The sequence below is a fragment of the Puntigrus tetrazona genome, chromosome 9 (assembly GCF_018831695.1).
Source record: "Puntigrus tetrazona isolate hp1 chromosome 9, ASM1883169v1, whole genome shotgun sequence".
Classification (NCBI taxonomy): Eukaryota; Metazoa; Chordata; class Actinopteri; order Cypriniformes; family Cyprinidae; genus Puntigrus; species Puntigrus tetrazona.
This window is the reverse complement of record NC_056707.1, coordinates 20,463,098-20,484,590: the sequence shown is the minus strand read 5'-3', so window position 1 is coordinate 20,484,590 and position 21,493 is coordinate 20,463,098. Positions and strand designations below refer to the sequence as shown.

The 21,493-nt window shown below is 37.8% G+C and overlaps 1 protein-coding gene across 5 annotated transcripts in view; it reads left to right on the top strand.

Annotated features, from left to right (window-relative positions):
* Positions 1–6,857: 6,857 nt before the first annotated feature.
* LOC122351543 (glutaminase kidney isoform, mitochondrial-like) overlaps positions 6,858–21,493 on the top strand; it is a 29,630-nt gene continuing 14,994 nt past the window's right edge. For 2 of the 5 annotated variants that reach the window (XM_043248675.1, XM_043248679.1), the window contains exons 1-7: positions 6,859–7,277; positions 16,409–16,505; positions 16,862–16,983; positions 18,026–18,155; positions 18,249–18,328; positions 19,557–19,720; positions 19,816–19,874. In XM_043248675.1, the coding sequence (XP_043104610.1) occupies positions 6,991–7,277; positions 16,409–16,505; positions 16,862–16,983; positions 18,026–18,155; positions 18,249–18,328; positions 19,557–19,720; positions 19,816–19,874 (939 nt within the window). In that variant the 5' untranslated portion in view covers positions 6,859–6,990. Of the gene's footprint in view, positions 7,278–16,408; positions 16,506–16,861; positions 16,984–18,025; positions 18,156–18,248; positions 18,329–19,556; positions 19,721–19,815; positions 19,875–21,493 lie in introns of those variants that run through there. The other 3 variants (XM_043248677.1, XM_043248676.1, XM_043248681.1) reach the window with 3 other exon arrangements.

The following is a 21,493-nucleotide window of genomic DNA, read 5'->3' as shown; positions in this document are numbered from 1 at the left end:
TGTGGCAGTAGAGGGCGAGAAACGCTACATTTTTTTTTGGTTAATGCGTTTAGTTAGATGTTTCTAGAATGAGTAGGCCTCAATGACTCATACCGTTTTTTTCTCTCTTAAGGGCAACGGCATGCGGTCTAAAAAGAGTTGCTATACAGAAAATAAAACTGTTCCTAAACTGATAAAAATATATTTTATGCATAGTCAAGAGACTGTTTTGTGTGAAACTGTTATTGCTCTGAAACTGTAAAGTGATGTCCACTTTTTCATTGGCCGTGGATCAAGATGTAGCTTTCCCTTTCCCGTTTCTGAACCATAAACCACTCCCAACCAACAAGATGTTTGAGATGTTTGTAACGCTTCATGAAAGTAGATGCAGTCATTTTGCAGTGTTTTAAGTGTTTCTTCTAAAGGTCTATCGTTGCACTACTATAGCTCAAAAGAATATGATCTCAGACCAAAACAGTAAGCTATATTTTTCTTTAGTGACTCTTTCCAACATAAAGATTGCTCAACAGCTTTGCATTTCACATATGGGAACATGAAAGTATGCAGTGAGAGTTTCCTTCAGACCTGATCTCTTTACTTTACAGCCATTAGAGATAAGCGGCTTTCTCTAAAACATGTCCCGATCAGATTTCATTGTTAATAAGCTTCTCATCTGGATCATGTATTAACATTTCTTGGCATCATTTTTAAAAAAAATATATATAACTAATATCACTGCATCAGTAAGCACCATATTCTTTTGTTATTAGAATTGTGACAGATTTAATGTTGCACTTATTATATTTTTTTTCCCGAAAGGACAGTATTGCATCCATGACTCTTCAATTTAATGGGATACATTGTTCCAGGTAACAAACATATTGAAAGGTATATGAGAAGTTGCAGGAGAGAACTAGAAAGTACATTTCCTGAAGAAAATGTGAGTGGTGCTTGCCGTGGCAAAACTCGCCCTCGGTTGCTAGGGTCAATTGGTTGGTTGCTAGGAAGCAGCTTGGTAGCTGACAATGATGATACACTTGTTACTATGAATGATATAAACCAACCCCCATGTCTCTATGACGTTCCGATTTAAAGATATGCCCGTTTGAGTTGGGGTTGCTAGGGTGTTTGATAATGGTTGCTAAGGCGTGGATAGGAGATGTCTATGGTGACTCAGGATTGGCCGTTTGCTGCCCTGAGTCAATCGCACCCACCCCCATGTCTCTGTGACGTTCTGTTTTGAAGATATGCAAGTTTGGATTTTGGTTGCTAAGGTCATCGATAATGGTTGCTAGGGCGTGGCTACGAACAGCTGAAGTACTTCATGATTGGGCGTTTGCTGCCCCGAGTCAAACGAGCCCACCCCATGTCTCTATGACGCTCTGATCCAAAGATACCCATCTGAACCATTATAATGGCAGTCTATGGAATCTGTTGCTAGGGCGCTCTAAATGGTTGCTAGGGCGTGGCTTGACACCTTCATAGTGATTCAGAGACTTTGATTGGTTCGCTGAGTAAAACGAGCCCACCCCCACGTCTCTATGACATTTTAATGCAAAGTTATATTGATTTGCAAAATTCCTATGTAAATTACCATAGTAGGAAAAACACATGTGCAGTTTTTCCCTCACCATAGTAAAAGTTTGGAGGTCTCTTGCCCCAGGGGTAAAACTTTACCCCACTGTGTGGTATGTTCTCGCTCAGCTTGATAAAGTCTTCAAATCTGGTGATTTACAAGTTTGTGCGATATTCTCGCTCTGCGCGCTACGATCCGCCAAAGTTTGGCGCAATGTTAAGTCTATGGGATTTTTCGCCCGATTTTTCGCCCCGGTGTACGAAAATCGTCGCCCGATCGCTTATAAAAGTCATAGCACATCTTTCCACAATACCCGCACGCGATTTGACGCCCGTTTCAGGGTGTGTGGCAAAACTGCGGGACTAGTTACGCGCCCGAAAATCGTCACGGAATCTATAATAAGAATAATAATAATAAGTAAGAATAAGTATGAGGAATAGTAATAGTGTGCTTTGCCTTGAAAGGCAAGCACCACTAACTAGAAAGTACATTTCCTGAAGAAAATGTGAGTGGTGCTTGCCGTGGCAAAACTCGCCCTCGGTTGCTAGGGTAGATTGGTTGGTTGCTAGGAAGCAGCTTGGTAGCTGACAATGATGATACACTTGTCACTATGAATGATATAAACCAACCCCATGTCTCTATGATGTTCCGATTTAAAGATATGCCCGTTTGAGTTGGGGTTGCTAGGGTGTTTGATAATGGTTGCTAAGGCGTGGATAGGAGATGTCTATGGTGACTCAGGATTGGCTGTTTGCTGCCCTGAGTCAATCGCACCCACCCCCATGTCTCTGTGACGTTCTGTTTTGAAGATATGCAAGTTTGGATTTTGGTTGCTAAGGTCATCGATAATGGTTGCTAGGGCGTGGCTATAAACAGCTGAAGTAGTTCATGATTGGCCGTTTGCAGCCCCGGAGTCAAACGAGCCCACCCCATGTCTCTATGACGCCTGATCCAAAGATACCCATCTGAACCATTATAATGGCAGTCTATGGAATCTGTTACTAGGGCGCTCTAAATGGTTGCTAGGCGTGGCTTCACACCTTCATAGTGATTCAGAGACTTTGATTGGTTCGCTGAGTAAAACGAGCCCACCCCACGTCTCTATGACATTTTAATGCAAAGTTATTTAGATTTGCAAAATTCCTATGTAAATTACCATAGTAGGAAAAACACATGTGCAGTTTTACCTCACCATAGTAAAAGTTTGGAGGTCTCTTGCCCCCAGTGGTAAAACTTTTACCCCACTGTGTGGTATGTTCTCGCTCAGCTTGATAAAGTCTTCAAATCTGGTGATTTACAAGTTTGTGCGATATTCTCGCTTCTGCGCTTACGATCCGTCAAAGTTTGGCGCAATGTTAAGTCTATGGGATTTTTCGCCCCGATTTTTACGCCCGTGTACTAAAATCGTGCGCCCGATCGCTTATAAAAGTCATAGCACATCTTTCCACAATACCGCACGATTTGACGCCCGTTTCAGGGGTGTGTGGCAAAACTGCGGACTAGTTACGCCGAAATTTGTCCGGAATCTAGTATAATAATAATAACTAGAAAGTACATTTCCTGAAGAAAATGTGAGTGGTGCTTGCCGTGGCAAAACTCGCCCTCGGTTGCTAGGGTAAATAGGTTGGTTGCTAGGAAACAGCTTGGTAGCTGACAATGATGATACACTTGTCACTATGAATGATATAAACCAACCCCCATGTCTATATGACGTTCGATTTAAAGATATGCCCGCTTGAGTTGGGGTTGCTAGGGTGTTTGATAATGGTTGCTAAGGCGTGGATAGGAGATGTCTATGGCGACTCAGGATTGGCTGGTTGCTGCCCTGAGTCAATCGCACCCACCCCCATGTCTCTGTCATATTCTGTTTTGAAGATATGCAAGTTTGGATTTTGGTTGCTAAGGTCATCGATAATGGTTGCTAGGGCGTGGCTACGAACAGCTGAAGTACTTCATGATTGGGCGTTTGCTGCCCGAGTCAAACGAGCCCACCCCATGTCTCTATGACGCTCTGATCCAAAGATACCCATCTGAACCATTATAATGGCAGTCTATGGAATCTGTTGCTAGGGCGCTCTAAATGGTTGCTAGGGCGTGGCTTGACACCTTCATAGTGATTCAGAGACTTTGATTGGTTCGCTGAGTAAAACGAGCCCACCCCACGTCTCTATGACATTTTAATGCAAAGTTATATTGATTTGCAAAATTCCTATGTAAATTACCATAGTAGGAAAAACACATGTGCAGTTTGACCTCACCATAGTAAAAGTTTGGAGGTCTCTTGCCCCCAGGGGTAAAACTTTTACCCCACTGTGTGGTATGTTCTCGCCAGCTTGATAAAGTCTTCAAATCTGGTGATTTACAAGTCTGTGCGATATTCTCGCTCTGCGCTACGATCCGTCAAAGTTTGGCGCAATGTTAAGTCTATGGATTTTTCGCCGATTTTTAAGCCGGCGTACGAAAAATCGTCGCCCGATCGCTTATAAAAGTCATAGCACATCTTTCCACAATACCCGCACGATTTGACGCCCGCTTTCAGGGGTGTGTGGCAAAAACTCACTGGACTAGTTACGCCACTAAAATCGTATGGAATCTATAATAAGAATAATAATAATAAGTAAGAATAAGTATGAGGAATAGTAATAGTGTGCTTTGCCTTGAAAGGCAAGCACCACTAACTAGAAAGTACATTTCCTGAAGAAAATGTGAGTGGTGCTTGCCGTGGCAAAACTCGCCCTCTGTTGCATGACTAGCATGTTGTTAGCATGTTTCTAACATGATTAGCAAAGTGACTAGCGTGTCGCTAGCATGACTAGCATGTAGTTAGCATGTTTTTAGCATGATTAGCAAAGTGACTAGCATGTCGCTAGCATGACTAGCATGTCGCTAGCATGTTTTTAGCACGATTAGCAAGTGACTAGCATGTCGCTAAGATGACTAGCATGTCGCTAGCATGTTTTTAGCATGATTAGCAAAGTGACTAGCATGTCGCTAAAGATGTTTTTAAAGATGATTAAGAAGTGATCAGCATGTCGCTAAGCATTACTAAAGATGTCGCTAACATGTTTTTAGCATGATTAGCAAGTGACTAAGATGTCGCTAGCATGACTAAGATGTCGCTAGCATGTTTTTAGCATGATTAGCAAAGTGACTAGCATGTCGTTAGCATGACTAGCATGTCGCTAACATGTTTTTAAGCATGATTAGCAAGTGACTAGCATGTCGCCAGCATGACTAGCATGTCGCTAGCATGTTTTTAGCATGATTAGCTAAGTGACTAGCATGTCGTTAGCATGACTAGCATGTCGCCAAAGATGTTTCTAGCATGATTAGCAAGTGACTAGCATGTCGCTAAAGATGACTAGCATGTCGCTAATGTTTTTATCATGATTAGCAAGTGACTAGCATGTCGCTAGCATGACTAGCATGTCGCTAACATGTTTTTAGCATGATTAGCAAGTGACTAGCATGTCGCTAGCATGACTAGCATGTCGCTAACATGTTTTTAGCATGATTAGCAAAGTGACTAGCATGTCGGTAGCATGACTAGCATGTCGCTACGATGTTCTGATGCAAAGATATAGGTCTTGCTAAAAGGTTGCTAGGGTGTTTGATAATGGTTGCTAAGGCGTGGATAGGTGATGTCTATGGTGACTCAGGATTGGCAGTTTACTGCCCCGAGTCAAACGATCCCACCCCCATGTCTCTGTGACGTTCTTTTTTGAAGATATGTAAGTTTTGGTTAAGATTTTGGTTGCTAAGGTCATCGATAAAGGTTGCTAGGGCGTGGCTACGAACAGCTGAAGTAGTTCATGATTGGCCGTTTGCTGCCCCGAGACAAACGAGCCCACCCCCATGTCTCTATGACGCTCTGATCCAAAGATACCCATCTGAACCATTATAATGGCAGTCTATGGAATCTGTTGCTAGGGTGCTCTAATTGGTTGCTAGGGCGTGGCTTGACACCTTCATAGTGATTCAGAGACTTTGATTGGTTAGCTGAGTAAAACGAGCCCACCCCCACGTCTCTATGACATTTTAATGCAAAGTTATTTAGATTTGCGAAATTCCTATGTAAATTACCATAGTAGGAAAAACACATGTGCATTTTTCCCTCACCATACTATGTCAATGGGGCAACTTTGGGGGTCTCTTGCCCCCCAGGGGTAAAACTTATACCCCACTGTGTGGTATGTTCTCGCTCAGCTTGATAAAGTCTTCAAATCTGGTGATTTACAAGTTTGTGCGATATTCTCGCTCTGCGCTACGATCCGTCAAAGTTTGTCGCAATGTTACGTCTATGGGAATTTTTGGGCGATTTTTCGCCCGGTGTACGAAAATCGTACGCCCGATCGCTTATAAAAGTCATAGCACATCTTTCCACAATACCCCGCACGATTTGACGCCCGTTTCAGGGGTGTGTGGCAAAAACTGCGGGACTAGTTACGCGCCGAAATTTGAGTGGAATCTATAATAAGTAAGAATAAGTATGAGGAATAGTAATAGTGTGCTTTGCCTTGAAAGGCAAGCACCACTAATAAGAATAAGTATGAGGAATAGTAATAGTGTGCTTTGCCTTGAAAGGCAAGCACCACTAATAAGTATGAGGAATAGTAATAGTGTGCTTTGCCTTGAAAGGCAAGCACCACTAATAAGGAGCATAAATTACTTCTTGGGACAGATTACCATTTATAAATGTAATGCAGTGAATAAAAACGTCATCAAAAAATTATTAGTTTGCACTTTCAATGAACTGAAATAAGCTGAACTATTATTTAAACTTAAATAAAGACAGAAATCTATGATATATATATATATATATATATATATATATATATATATATATATATATATATATATATATATATATATATATATATATATATATATATATATATATATATATATATATATATATATATATATATATATATACACACACACACACACATACACACACACAATTAAAAATAATAAAACTACTAAATACTTTAATTCACATTGGTGTGTTAAAAAGTTACGTTATGTTAGTATAAAGTAGCGTTAGTGTATGAAAAAATGCAAATGCACAATAATAAACATTCACAACCCTGTCCATATACTGAAATAAACGACATACAAAGTCAATAAAAAACATACAATGAGGGTCGTACAGTGAGTCATTGCAGGATGTGATGCATGGCAATCAAAAATGAAACATGTTTTTTTAAGCCAATGAGGTGAGAGAATATGCGCATATATTAGCACGTCGTCCAATAGCTGGTTAGGTGGGCGTGTGCGAGCGCATTTGCTCAGTGTTCTTCGCCGAAAAGCTCCTCTATCCAGTAGGTGCGCAAAGTGTTGGAATTGGTTGTGCCGTTGCTTCCAGGACTACAAGTTGTCTTCTAGCGTTATTAAAAATAGACGTTAAACCGAATTAGCTCGACAAGATTGAGATGTTACAGTTTAGGGCTTCAATTGTGCTGAAGGAGTTGATTCAAAACAGCCCAAAGCGTTCGTTTTCTGACATTATAAAGCATAAGAAGTCTTCACCAAATGCGTACATCTACAGCGCTGCTTATCCGGATGGCAGAGTATCTAAATTAAAGACTGTCTGTAATGGAAGACCTTCTATTCTGCCTTTAGCTGGGAGAAGATTCCTATGTACAAAGACCGAAGGAGCGATTGACCCTACAGAACCGGTCAAGAAAGATGAGTCCGTCCACGAAGCGACGGCAGATAAGTACGAAATTTATTTATTTGCCATTTGGTCACGACGCATGAGATATTCAGTGTTATTGATCGGAATTATATAGCATGCGTTTGGCACACGCGCCAAAATATTCGTAAAGGGCTGACAACGTGGCGCTGTGTGTACACTTTTACAGCAAGTGGGTGGAGAACATGTGTAGTAACTTGGGTTAAGTTACTCTATGTTAAAATAAAATATAATCTGTTTGGTAGGTTTAGGTCAAGTATGCGTAACGTTATATATATTTCTGAGAATAATGGACACACCCTATTACTGTTAAGGACAGTAGCTCGTCGCCTAGAGATGACATTGTGGTGTTTTTGAACTAGTATTGTTCGGTGAGTGAATCGGTTTTCTTCACTTCTATGAACTGACTCGTTTTTTCCGTTCACTCAAGTGTTCTCTCTTTTTGAAGCGCGTGACTCCTGTTCTGTCATCAAAGACCAACTATACATCACGGGCCAATAGTATTCCAGTGTTGGCTCTGAAGAAGCATTTCATTGGTCCAGCGTACTGAACAGATACGCCCCCTTCAAGAGTTTTGATTCTGAATCAGGAAACTCAAACTAACGAACTAAGCATATCGTTTGTGGGCGATCGAACGAAGCATCTCTGTTCTGCGTTTTATTTTTTGAACTGGGGCATTTAATATATCAAGATATAATTAATATTAATAAACTGTAACAATTCCTTCATGACACATATTAAAAAACTGTGATTATTAGTTTGTTAATAAGATTAAGTATTTTGGGCAACTGAAATAATCTGTTATCTAATTTATGAATGCTGAGGCCTGTTCACACACGAAAAAATACTAGTTCTAAATCTGTGAGAATGAGGAAGTCCACACCTCAGATATAATATTAAATCACTTTCAGCATTATTTTCCATCTTAGGTACTATAAAAACATTTACAGGGGACCAGAATCTGACTTTAAAGAGCTAAAGCCTTTAAAGCGGCTGACTACATAACTGTATCGCATGCTTAATAAACAACAATTAATAGACAACGAGTATAATTATTGCTAGGACTGGGGGTTGACACCAGTTTCACAATCAGTTTTATTCCACTTCATTTAGCTCTTGTTCGATTATAACTTTATACCGATTTGTTTGGATATATCCAAACATACCTTCATTAATGTTTATTTAATGCTATAGCTAGTAGTAAAGAGGAAAAGGTCACGCTTGTGATGACCTTCCACATCATTGAAGGGCACCAAAACGACATTTATTGATAAAATTGACAGAATTTAAAAGCTGAGACTTTTTCGTCTCAAATGTAACAAGGCCCAGTGCATCTTGTGTTTATTGAATGCTACAAATAATGTCAAGTTTTGTTAAAGCAGTAATAGAAATGAGTGAAGACTAAAAATGGAATGCAATAATAATTGTTCAGCAAAATGAATATTAAAAATGATTAATCAATATTATCGACACGGCCCTAGTTATTATCCCTTCTGTGAATAGGCATTTAGTTTCCAGAATATGGGTGTAACAAGTATGAATGTGTTCCATATGTTATTGAATGTCTTAATTTATGTAGGCCACTCCTATATTTATAACTTGGTGAAAGTCACACTGCAATCTTAGTACTTATGTAGATAAAAAAACGTTAATTTATGCTTACTAAGACTTGTTTTGGGCGTGGACGCCTCAGTGTTTTTAACAGTTGCTTGAGTGACTCACTCATAATTCATAAACTTTTTTACTGAACGCATATGAAAGTTCAGAATCAGTGAGATGAATCAAAATGAAACGACTGTTATTGTTTACTTTGTAGAAGTTGGAGATGGGTGCGGTGGCGGCGGCCCGTTTCAGCTGATAGATTGTGACACAATTCGTGCGGCAGCTGTGGAATGTCAATAATGCACCTCTGCAAACATGCAGCGAACGCACGGGGAGATCATTAAAACAGTTTTCAGTGCAACAGTTTTCTCCGTATTTATAGATGTATGTATATGAAAGCTCTCCAAAAATCCTCCCTGGCAGCATAATCGATCTTTTCCTCACGGTCGTCTGTTTGCTCACGGTTCACACAGTGCACGCGTGACTCACCGCTCGTCTGTCCGTATGGATTATTTATAAGATGACGCAGGAGGCTTGTGTTGTCCCTGCGGAGAGACTTGAATCGAGGGCTTGATCATCTTTTCGTGCGCGCCGCTGTGCGAAACGCCGGCCGTTTTCCAGACAGAATGTCAAATTAAAAGTAATATATGCGAGATCTGTTAGCCTTTCTGCCTTCCTTCCTCCTGACAGACTGACTTTTACTTACTGTTAATTTAATGCTGGGCATTTGTTCAGCTGGCATAAATAAGTTAATGACGCATAATCCTGTTTAGTGGCGTGTTGGCCTTGGCTTGGACTACTGGGTAACACATTGCACTACAGCAGATTAAAAGTGCTTTAAAGTCGTAATGGAATGGCTGATAATGATATCTAGAGAGAATAATAATCATTTGAGAATTTAAACTTGATATAATACCTCTATCAACGGATTGTTTTAACATAACGTGTCATGGCCTTGCGGTGTTCATTCCTCTCATTAAATAGCTTATGCGTGCAGTGAAAAGCCGCGATCTGACACGTCCAGTCAATTCTGCACATCTATGGAAATTAGATATGGATTGCTGTGTTTTCATCACGGGGATATTCTGTTCAGAGAAGGTGAGGAGAGGTGAATTGTTAGCTGCCGATGTCACAGGCTTCTGGTTTGGTCGTGAAGCTGATCACAGACACATGCTGTCACAGACTCCCTGTGAGCTTCACAGGAGTGCTGTTTCCTTGACAACTAGACTAACAGGTTATAACGAAGGTGTGAGAGTGATGTTCGTTGAGGAATTGCTCTGATATAGACTCAGACTAATGTAGTGTTTTTGTTTAGTTGTTAGAACTGACTTAAGATGATCAAAAGAGGAAGTTAATTTCATTTGCAGTGTATTTAATTAATTGGATTATGCAGAAATAGGACACGCATGTAAAACAACTAAATAGAATTTAAAGTATATACTAAATAGAAAAGCATCGGTATAGTATGCGCTATTACAGATGATTTTTTTCGTACTGCATATTTTCAGCAAGGTCATTCTGAAGGACACTCATATTTCTCTTATCGATCCGTGGGAAGTCAGTTCATCTCTTGGGGATCCCAGAAGGCCTTTCTGCTCTCCGTCTCTAATGGATTGGCTCTTGTTGAGTGATGAATGAACGGCCTTCCAGTCCTGTAACAGATTTCAATCCTTGTTTTATTTGGTCGAGCTGTAGTAAAGTCTTGCAGACGCTTGCCGATGTACATGCTGTGTACATTAAGGCAGCTCAATAGGTTTTAGAACACAGCCATTTTTAACAATGTTTAGTTCTGAAGACCTCGATCTCAGTGTGTAACATGATGCGTGACTCTTTCAGCATGACACAGGTCAAATATCTCCAGGAGGTAGAAAAAACTATCAGGCAGCGAGGGGTTATATCTGTTGACACTGTGGCCTACAAATATAAAAAGAGTTGATGATGTACTGGTTGTATTATGATCATTTGTTGTTTGTTAATTGATTGCTGACAACTAACCTAATGTCTAATGAGTTAAATAGGTGCGCTCAGGCTTTCTTTGACGGTTCAGCTAATTGTGTCTAAGGCGACGGAGTGTAAAAAATCGACTGAGCCCTCGTCCTTGTCTGCCGGGGGAACTTGTTTTCCAAACCAGTGGAGATGTTGCTAAAAGCTTTCAAACATAGCTCCATCTGGCCCCAAAGAACCTTGAGTTATCGATCAATATCAATATCAGCCTGATTTTTGAAACGAAAAGGATACATTTGCAACTTACAGAAAATGTGAATGGCGTTTGATAATTTGCCAGGATGTTGCAATTCATTGTACTATGATGTTCTGATTTGTGTTACTTCAGGTTTTTATCCCTCATTTTATCACATACACATGTGCACTTCCTTCTAAGCCAGTGTGCTGTGCATGCTTTCCGAATGAGTCAGACTGATTAGGTGGTTAGGCCTTCAGTTTTGCGCTGTTGGTGTACAGTTCTGAGCAGTAATTGCCCGGCATGTCAGTAGAAACTAATCCTAAAAGTCAGTAGACAAATTGCTGTGATTTTCGTGTCAAAAGTGAACAAACATTAAAATACGATACCTGAAATTAAAGCTATTACGTGACAGGCTGGCTGTCAGGCAGGTGCAGTAAAGTTATATGACACCTGAAACAGAGACTGTTCTTCAGAGGTGCATGCTTTCACCCCCCTAGGGCCCCATCGAGGAGCGACAAAAGTTTCCACAATCCTCCAGAGAGCTACACATGGCACTTGGCACGGGACTGTAACATTGCAGGTTTTTAATGACAAAGACAGGAAAGCTATTTCATCATGAGGCAGTTATCTCGTACTTCTCGTGTACAATCTTGTAGCATGACAATTATACACCGTTGTTCAAAAGTTTGAGGTCAGTTTTTTTTTTAATCTTCGGCAAGAATGCACGACACTGATATAAAAACTGACAGTAAAGACATTTGTGTTACAAATTATTTCTATTTCAAATAAATTATGTTCTTTTGAACTCCTTAAAATGACTCTGTTTTCCAAAAATGAAGCAGTACTGTTTTCAAAATTGTTCATAATCAGTGTATTTATGTAAAATAATTTTTAAAGGAGAACAGTGTTTTTTAAAGAATATTACTGTAGGATATCATTTGAACCAAACGACCGAGTAAATTTTAAAAAACACGATGAAAATGGACTGAATTTTGAGCATTGTGTTATGCTGCTGAGATGCTATGTATGAAAACATTTCTGTTTTAATTCTATTTTTCATTACAGCAGCAAGTCTACTGTCAGTTTTCAGAAAACTGTTAGCAAAGTCATTGTTGATCTCTCTCTCTCTCTCTTTCTCTCTCTCTCTCTCTCTCTCTCTCTCTATATATATATATATATATAAAAATGACGTATATATAATTTTTGTGTATTAATTATTAATCTCTATGCTAAAAGGAATGTTAAAAATCTCAGTGCTAAAATCTTGCGTCGCCTACAGAGTCTGTCTCTTTATCCTGAATCCATATTTCCACTTGGCACATGGTTTAGAGCAGCATACCGCTGTGTCAGCAGCAGAAACTGTAGATTACAGTCTGTCCTGTGCATATCCTCCACCTGTCCCATGCACTCTGAAGAACAAACACTTGACCGTAAGACACTGGTCGTTTTACACAGTTGTTAATGCACCAGGTTTATTTCAATTTTCGCTGAGAGTTATCAGCTAAACATAATTTAGACAGCAGCTTATAGGCTTATTTCTGCATCTGTGAGTGGTAAGTGAGTTATTGAATTTGAAAACAGTTTTGCTTTTATAACAAACTATTGTCTAGTAACAAGCTCAGTTTAGTCCAACCCAAAATTAAAAATTGTCTTTTGTCAAGGCCTATGGAATTCATAGAGATTGTAATGAATCTTTGGATTGAGGGCCAAGTAGTATGTAAAGTATCAATCTTTTCTGGGTGTGGTCACGAACAAGAAGAACAGAAGCCATATATAGCATCAAGTGTCCATTAATACCACCAGGAGGTTTAACAAACTTACCCTGAGGGTCAGAGTCTCCTTTATTGAGGATCAAGCCTTTTAGGCCAGTAAACAAGTCTTAAGTTTACGCATTGTGAGTCTACACAGAATCGACTTCCATGTGATCTGTGATGCAATAAAAACAGGAAGATTTAGATAGTTACATAGCCAGAATCACATTATATAGTCATCTGTGGGGATACTTCCTCTCTTGTGCGTCTCAAATGTTACTAATGCATGGTCAGTTACAATATCTAGCCTAATGCATTTCTCATTTTTCCTTTTGAATGGAAGCCTTTATGCCCGGAACGGCTGAGAATTGTGAGAATGTGTCCAGTAGGCCTTGATGATACAGATTCCTTCAACCCATTTACTAACTGGTAACATACTTTACATCAGACATTTCACCCAGGAAACATGATAGAGGCTAAAGATATAGAATTACCAACCGAGGAAAAATGATCTGTGATCCTACATGATGCCTCATTTAATCACAATTCCCTTAAAACATAAATGAAATATAAATTATTTGTTTGTTTGCGGCAATCTCATCAAACTATGCCATCTTCTTAGACAAAATGGTTCCTGGTGGTGTTTTTTATTTCATATTTTCAGATCTTCCTATTCTGATTTTTCTATTTTCTGAATAAGCTGATAGGAACAATTAATCTAAATTCTATCTGTCGAAAATGTACTGTACTTAATAAATGAATGGAATTAACAGTAATTGTTAGTTGTTAAAACAAAACAAAAAACATAATAATTGCACTGCCTTAAAATCAACCCACAATCCCTGCTGTCAGGTCACGGTGTCTGCACAGCCTGTGGTTTTCGGTTACGTGCTGGGCCTGTCTTCTGTGAGCCGTCAGTGGTGTGTGAATAGGCTGCGCAGTGTTTGTTTTATTAAGTCTGCAGGAGGGCGATGAAGCTCTCTGAGAATCCCTGGAATCCCGTGTAGAATCACACATATACTACAGAGACGGGGAAACAAGCGATGAAAGAAGAGGAGAATGGGCCAGAGTCAGACAGACGCATTGCTTTATAACACAAAAGACCTCTGCTGCCAGTTAGATCCCCAAGGTCCAGCACGATGATTCACCCACTTCCCTTTTTCAGGGATCTCTTTGGCTTACGTTAGACTGTACTAGAGGCCTGCTGTTTCTGCTGCAAGCTGATACTCGCAATTCTGATGAGGGCACAATTGATTTTCTGATTAATGCAGGTTGTCGACTATTTCCTTTTAAGTGACCTCACTTCAAATTAAGCTAAATTTATTTTTGCTCAGCCCCGTGTCTGGGAAGTATTGCTGCTGGCTCAGATTAATTCTAAAAGCAGACAATTGGGGGGTTCGCAGAATGTTCGTGGGTTGTGTTAGGGCTGCACGATTACGACAAATATCATAATGGTTGATTAATTGCTTGAAATTGTAATTGCGTTTATTCATTTTTGAATAACACAATTTACATTGATTGATGTTTATACCATTGCATTTCTTATATGAAAATAAATAAGCTGAAAACATTTAAACTGAAAAATTACTTTTCTATGGTACCAAGCCTCATATGTCAATAATTAATTGATTGGTTTCTTCATCACATGATAAAATGTAATATATGCACTGTATTATAATGTTAAACTAAGGCTAACTAACTTAATACAAATAATGGAAAAACACTTAAGATAACGCGGAGAAAGAAAAAAAAACACATCTTAAGCACTCAGAATAACATAAGTGGACTTTGAACAATTATTGCCTTTTTGAATGATTACGTAAACGTGGCATTCATAATTGCAGGTGAACTGTTTTTTTGGCATGATAGACAAAAAAATATATTTAGTCATAACTATCTGTGCCTTCACCATAAGCAGAAGTTCAAACACTTAATAATAAGTGTTATAATATAATATATAATAATATATAAAAGTAGACCCACCAAAGAAATGGTGTTTATGAATAAGTGAAATTATTAAGTCGAAACAAAAAATTGTTTCACTGAATAATTTGCAGTAACTATTAGTTCATTTTTTCTTTAATTCATTTTTTTCCCGAGTCTGAGAGATGAGTTGAAATGAAAGGAATATTTAATACATGATACATCATGAAAGGTTCTTGATTATATTCAATCAATTTTAAGTTTGTTATAATTGATTTGACCGATCTGTTCATTGTATGTTTCTCATTCATTCTGCATGTTTTTCTCTCCCGCACTGCTCTGCCTGCTGTTTGTTTGTGTGTAAGTATGATTTATATTGTCACTTCCACTCTTTTACCTCTCTCAGTCTTTTTTCAACAAATTCCTTCTCTATGTTTCATAAACCTCACAAACGATCGACTCTTTGTGCCATTCCCATGACACCCATAGATGTGATTGTAAATTAAACAAAAGCATGCAAATGCATAATCAAATCATCTCCAGGAAAATGGATAAAGCCAACGTAAATGAAGCTGGGTAAAGGAAAGCGGTAGTTCTGGAAATGTTTGTGGTGTGTGATGTGGTGGGAAGGTGGGGCTGTTGGTGCTCAGTGAGAGGATGTTTTGGTAGGCTGCTGGGAATTTCGGTCCTGGCCAGACTCTGTTGTGGCTCAGTGCCACAGCAGCTTATGCAGAGCTCCATTAAACTCAAAGCCATCTAAATGTGATAATGCAATAGCTATGTTAGGCCGGCTCTTAATAGAACTTGGCAAGAGTGAATACACTTGTGTATTGTGCAACTGCTAATGCATGTATGCATCACAGAAGACCTGTAATATGATGTCAACATAGTTAACATATGTTTTGGTATATTTTAATACAACAAGAAATGTATTTTTTTCCCCCAATGTGACAATTTAAATCCTGAATATTTACCCATTGCATATTGATAATAATTGTGAAGTTCTTTTACGCTTACATTCTTTTTCTACCAAAGTATAACTAATGCCTACAATTATTATTATTATTATTATATTATTATTATTATTATTATCATTAATTAACATTTATAACTTTTAATTAAATTTTATTATTATTTTATTTGTTTAATTTTTTTCTAGAATTTTTAATACATTCATTTCATTAAAAATATGCCTACAATTAACAATAGGCTAATTAATAGTATAGATATTATGATTTGTTGATTATTCTAAATTGTTAAAAATATATAAAATAGATTTATAATCAATAATGATATATAATTTATATAAATAATTTAATGTATTAATGATACATGATTAATTTAAATATCATTTATTAAGCCCCATGTCCTGTCCCAAATGTCTTAACAAAACAAAATGTCAGAATAAAAATTAAATCAAGTATTTGTATGGGCTCTTTAACTTTTAACTGACTTGTTCTTTTCATCTGTTAATCTTTATTGCATGGCTATCGTTTCTATCTTTAACCCCAACTAATTAAATTTCTTTAACAGTTTCATAGTGTCTTTGAACACATAACATTAAAATACACTCCAGTCTGATCCAGAATGTCATATCTTGTGACTTGTAGATTGTGGCAGGCAGTCTCTATCATCTTAGAAGTCATTGATTGAGGTCAGGTCACTCAATGTCAATGCACTTTTCTCTCTTGTTCCAGGAGAAGGAAGGCTGGCATCTTGCCCAGCTTGGAAGACTTGCTGTTTTACAGTATTGCTGAAGGCCAGGAGAGAATACCGGCTCACAAATTCATTACCGTGAGTGACAGTGCTCCCCTTACACACGTTTCTGTGTCCAAGTATGGATATTATTGGCTGTAGCATGTTTTGTTTACATCTCCTGCTAGTAGGTCATCATTATTGGCAATAATACGATCATAGAGTCAACGCATACAATTACTGCTGTGTCGTTGCTGTTATCGGCACCACTACATGGGGCACAGAGTCATGTTTTTATTACACCAAGGCCATCTTATCAAACCTCACCAACAAAGGAAGTAAAATCCCCTGATAAGAGTGTTGGGACTGATGATAATAAGGAGTAATGCCATTGACAGATAGCTGTTAACTCTTATTTGTGCTAATGGAAATATCTTGTTTACATATGCTCTCAGGCACTGAAGGCCACTGGACTTCGAACGGGAGATCCACGGCTGAAAGAATGTATGGACATGTTGAAAGTCACCCTCAAATCCACATCAGATGGCGTGATGCTGGACCGACACCTGTTCAAAAAGTAAGCTGACACTGTTTTTTACAGTAAAGTCCCATTTGTTAACATTAATAAAAAAAGTCTGTCAGCTCAAATCATTCCCTGCAGTTGAGAACACTTTTATACTATTACATATTGCACATTTATATATAACACTACACATCTATGATTGTATATATTATTTGTTACGTAAAAGACGCCACTTTGCATCTAATTTATGAGCGAAGCTCGACAATCTGAGTGTCACTCCTCAGGTGTTATCCGTAATGATAGATGTCTGTTTTTCAGCTTCTCTGCTATTGCTGTTGTGTTTAGATCCGGTCGATCCGGCTGGCGCTGACATTTTCATTACAGCATGAAGAGATGGGCGCTGTGGTGTCAGTTTGTAGAGACTTGATAGATTAGGGCAGTGAGTGACCTTGCATGACAGAGCCATAAAGAGATGTTTGGGAATGAATGGTAGCATAATACTTGCGTTTTTCCCCTATCATTATTTCATGCATACATTTTTTGCATACAGCACACAGAATACATGCTGCTTGTGTGCTATTCCAAACATATGGGCTCCTCTTTAGCATCCCTGCCCTACGTACAGCAAGTAATATATTACTTTTTGAAAATCCGCATCCACATAAATCTGAACAGCAGCACTGTGCACATTTGCACCATTCACTGTGCTGTTTTGAGCTTGTCTATCTGTTCAGAGACCTTTGTAAAGCAACCGGACCAATATTTCAGACAGTCCCTGGAGAGGTCTGGGTTTATGATGTCTGTGGATGCTTTACTCCCCTTTAGGATTGCAATTAATACAAAGTGTTGCATTTTTTATTTAAAAAATTCCTCCTGAAGTGAACATTTAAAAAAAAAAAAATCTTTACAACTAAATTGCATGATCTAGTCGGTTTATGCAGGAAATTGGTCTTATAGTAAAGCTAATATTGAAGTTATTTCTCATTTAATTAATGTTTATCGCTGATATTTGTCATAATTACACAAATAGATACAAAGGATGAGCAACCCAGTAGTACGTATTAATTCATCAGCTCTGTCCTCTTTATTTCTCCAGGTGTGTCCAAAGCAACATTGTTCTCCTAACGCAGGCCTTCCGGAAGAAGTTTGTCATCCCTGATTTCCAGCCTTTTGCCTCCCACATTGATACACTTTATGAGAAGGCCAGAAATCTCTCCGGGGGGCTGGTAAGATTAAAGAACCCCACATAATAAATCGTAGTGATTTTTTTCGTCTTGATAAAACCATTGGTTCTGACCACTTATTTCTTTTGCTCACAGGTTGCTGACTACATTCCCCAACTTGCCAAATTCAGCCCAGATTTGTGGGCCGTTTCCCTTTGCACAGTCGATGGACAAAGGTATGAATCGCACACCTTCAAGAGCTGTTTTTTTAAATCCATCACCCCTTAAAAAGGTCTATATTCAAGTCAAAGTGTTAAGATTTTCCTATTTTAACAACCTTTGGTTACCATTTTGGGTATTTATTAACCAGAACACTTGAATTGTGTTAGCGTTTGTACCGTTCGCTATGTGTACATTATGACAAGTACCGGAAATACTTCATATATTTTGGTTATAAAACTGTCAGATAAAGTGGCAGCTAATCTTGGCGTTCAATAAAAGCTCCACGTATCTCCTGGACTAGTCACCCAACGCAGATAAAATGTGCTAATGTTAATCCTCTCATTGAGAATCATTGATAACACGACTATAAAGTCACACTCATTAATGTTTCCATCAATATTTAGACCCATGTGTCATGGTACATCCTTTGATCTCTGATCATTAGGACATACTAAAATATAATCTGTATGTTTTTCCCCATGCTATAGTATTTGTTGTAAAGATACATAGGGTGTCTACATACCCCTGTGTTGATTATTATGGCCATTCAGTAGTTACACAGTAACTACCTCTTTGGGGCAACAACACTGTGCAAGAGCCTTGACCTACTGGCAAAAATATACGAAAAAACATTGGTCATTTTACTTTGTTCTGTTAAGGTCTTCAAACAACAACAAAACTGATTGACTGAATTGACTCTGATAGCTCTAACCTCCATTTTAGCAAATTTGCAGCAGTTGTTTAAAGCCATTAAAGAAAAGCTATTATCTATTTACTTATTTTGTCATACTTTAAAATGATACATTAAATAAAATTATACACCACAACATCATGCACAGCATTTAAATTTAGGGGAAAAAACATTTATTTATAGCATTTAGAGGTAGATAATCTTTTGTAATTAGGTTTATATTTAAATAAATTAGACATCTTTGAATGTTGCTGAATAATATGTACACACTTATGTTATTCACACAACAGCCTAAATCAAACATAATTATTGCTAGTGTTTTCCTAACAAGACTTCATAAAGTGTAAAGAGATATAGAGAAAATGAAAAAAATATATCATAAATTTGAATGCCTTTGAATCTCTGTGTAAATCAGGCTCGATTGGTTTTAAACGTCTTCGTTTTAGAGTCACAGTCTGTGTCAGGTTTAGGATCATTATTTTTGTTTGTTTGCTTACATGGACCATAGGATGATGTCTCTGGTTCTGATCTCTGTTTACTCTTTTGCACAGACACACAGTGGGTGACACTAAAGTGCCATTTTGCCTGCAGTCGTGCGTGAAGCCACTCAAGTACGCTATTGCCGTGCATGACCACGGCACTGAATATGTGCACCGATTCATTGGGAAAGAGCCCAGCGGCTTACGCTTCAACAAGCTCTTCCTGAACGAGGAAGGTAAGGATTATAACCATCAGCTTCGGCATGACTGCTTTCTTCTACAATCAGGAAACAGTTTTAGCATTAGAATAATAAATACCATTTTTCCATAGACAAACCCCATAATCCAATGGTGAACGCTGGTGCAATCGTGTGCACCTCTCTTATCAAGGTACGGTTTATTTTAATTTTCGTGTTAAAGTTGTTTTTGACTACTTTTTCTAACTGTACTCACATTTAGCTGATTTGAATTAGCCAGATCAGATTATAACATTTTTTTACTGCTCAGAATATTGCTTATAAATGTTTTTGAGACATGGCTGTAGTTGTATTTTGAGTAAGTGATCGTGATCAGTGCTGCCTAGACTTAAGACCAAATGACAATCAGTCTGTTGTGTAGGTGGTTCTTGTCTTTTCTCTGTGTTTTATTACTGTACACAGTACACCTACTCAAGGCCTCCACTTTCATTGTGAACTTAAATGTGTGGAGTTCATCCCGTTTGCAGGTCCATTATTGTTAGAAGTCTGTTAACAATGAATTTTGAGTAAAATTCATTCAGACTTTCTATATACATACATTTTTTTCCACCCGCTCTTGTGACTTAGGCTGGGTGATAAAACTAAATAAATAAATAATTTAAACAAATTACACACAAAAACTATTTAAAAATTATCTAATTTAGAACCTAATCAGTACCATAAACAATATATAAAGTAAGTGCTGAGAACAGCGGTCTATAGAATATAGTATACTGTAGTATGCTTGAATATTGTTTATAAATGTCAGAGCAGCTTAAGGAAAAAGTATATAATCTTATATACTTATATAATATATAATCTAATTTCATTTCAGTACCTCTCTGAGTGTTTATTAAACCCACTTGTTCAGAAAAAGATATGAAACAATATATATATATATATTTTTATATATATGATTTTTCTTTTAGACTTTTGTTATTTGATTTTAATGTAACATTTTATATACAGTAATTTTTTTAATAAAAATCTTCTAATTACTTTCATGACAGAATATACATTTAAATATACGGAGGTCTTACAAAAGAGGCAAGAAATCATTTAATCAAAGTTGTGAAATTGTATCCAATGTCATTTTTACTACTTAAGCTATTTAAACTTTTTATTGCTTAAACTCTTTGCAATAAAATCAATATGATATTCTAGATATTCACATAGTTGCTTGATTTTGCATCACATGAAAAATCATTGCAAATATATTGTGAATATTGGTTGTATCGCCCAGCCCTACTTGTGTCTTGGTAAAAAAAATATCCTTATAAACTATAAATGCATCATATTATATATTTAGAGTTTTTGTAGTGGTTTCATGAAGCCTGGCTGGTGGTTTCTTGGAGTTGTCTGCACCTTTTGGATGTGTTTGTGCTACAGTGGATGCACCTTGGTCTTTTATGTGTTTTAATCCATGTGCAAACACACAAGACAAGAAAAACACTCCAGCTGGGGTAATGGCGGTTTTGTAATGTAAATGTCGATGTTGTAGATTCACAGGTTCTTACTGACTGATGCACATTTGACACAGTAATATATGCTCACAGTTGAGCCCTTGTATACATATGCATGTGTGCGTGTTATGCAGAGTGATCAACAAAACACACAAACACACATACACATTTCTAAGATGCAGGAACTATTTTCATCCTCTGCTTGCATAAGAAAAACGTATGTTCGTATGTTTATGCATTCATTAGGGCTGTCAATTAACATAATTTTAGTTCAATAAATCAAAAAGATAAGCAACCATTGTCTAGACAT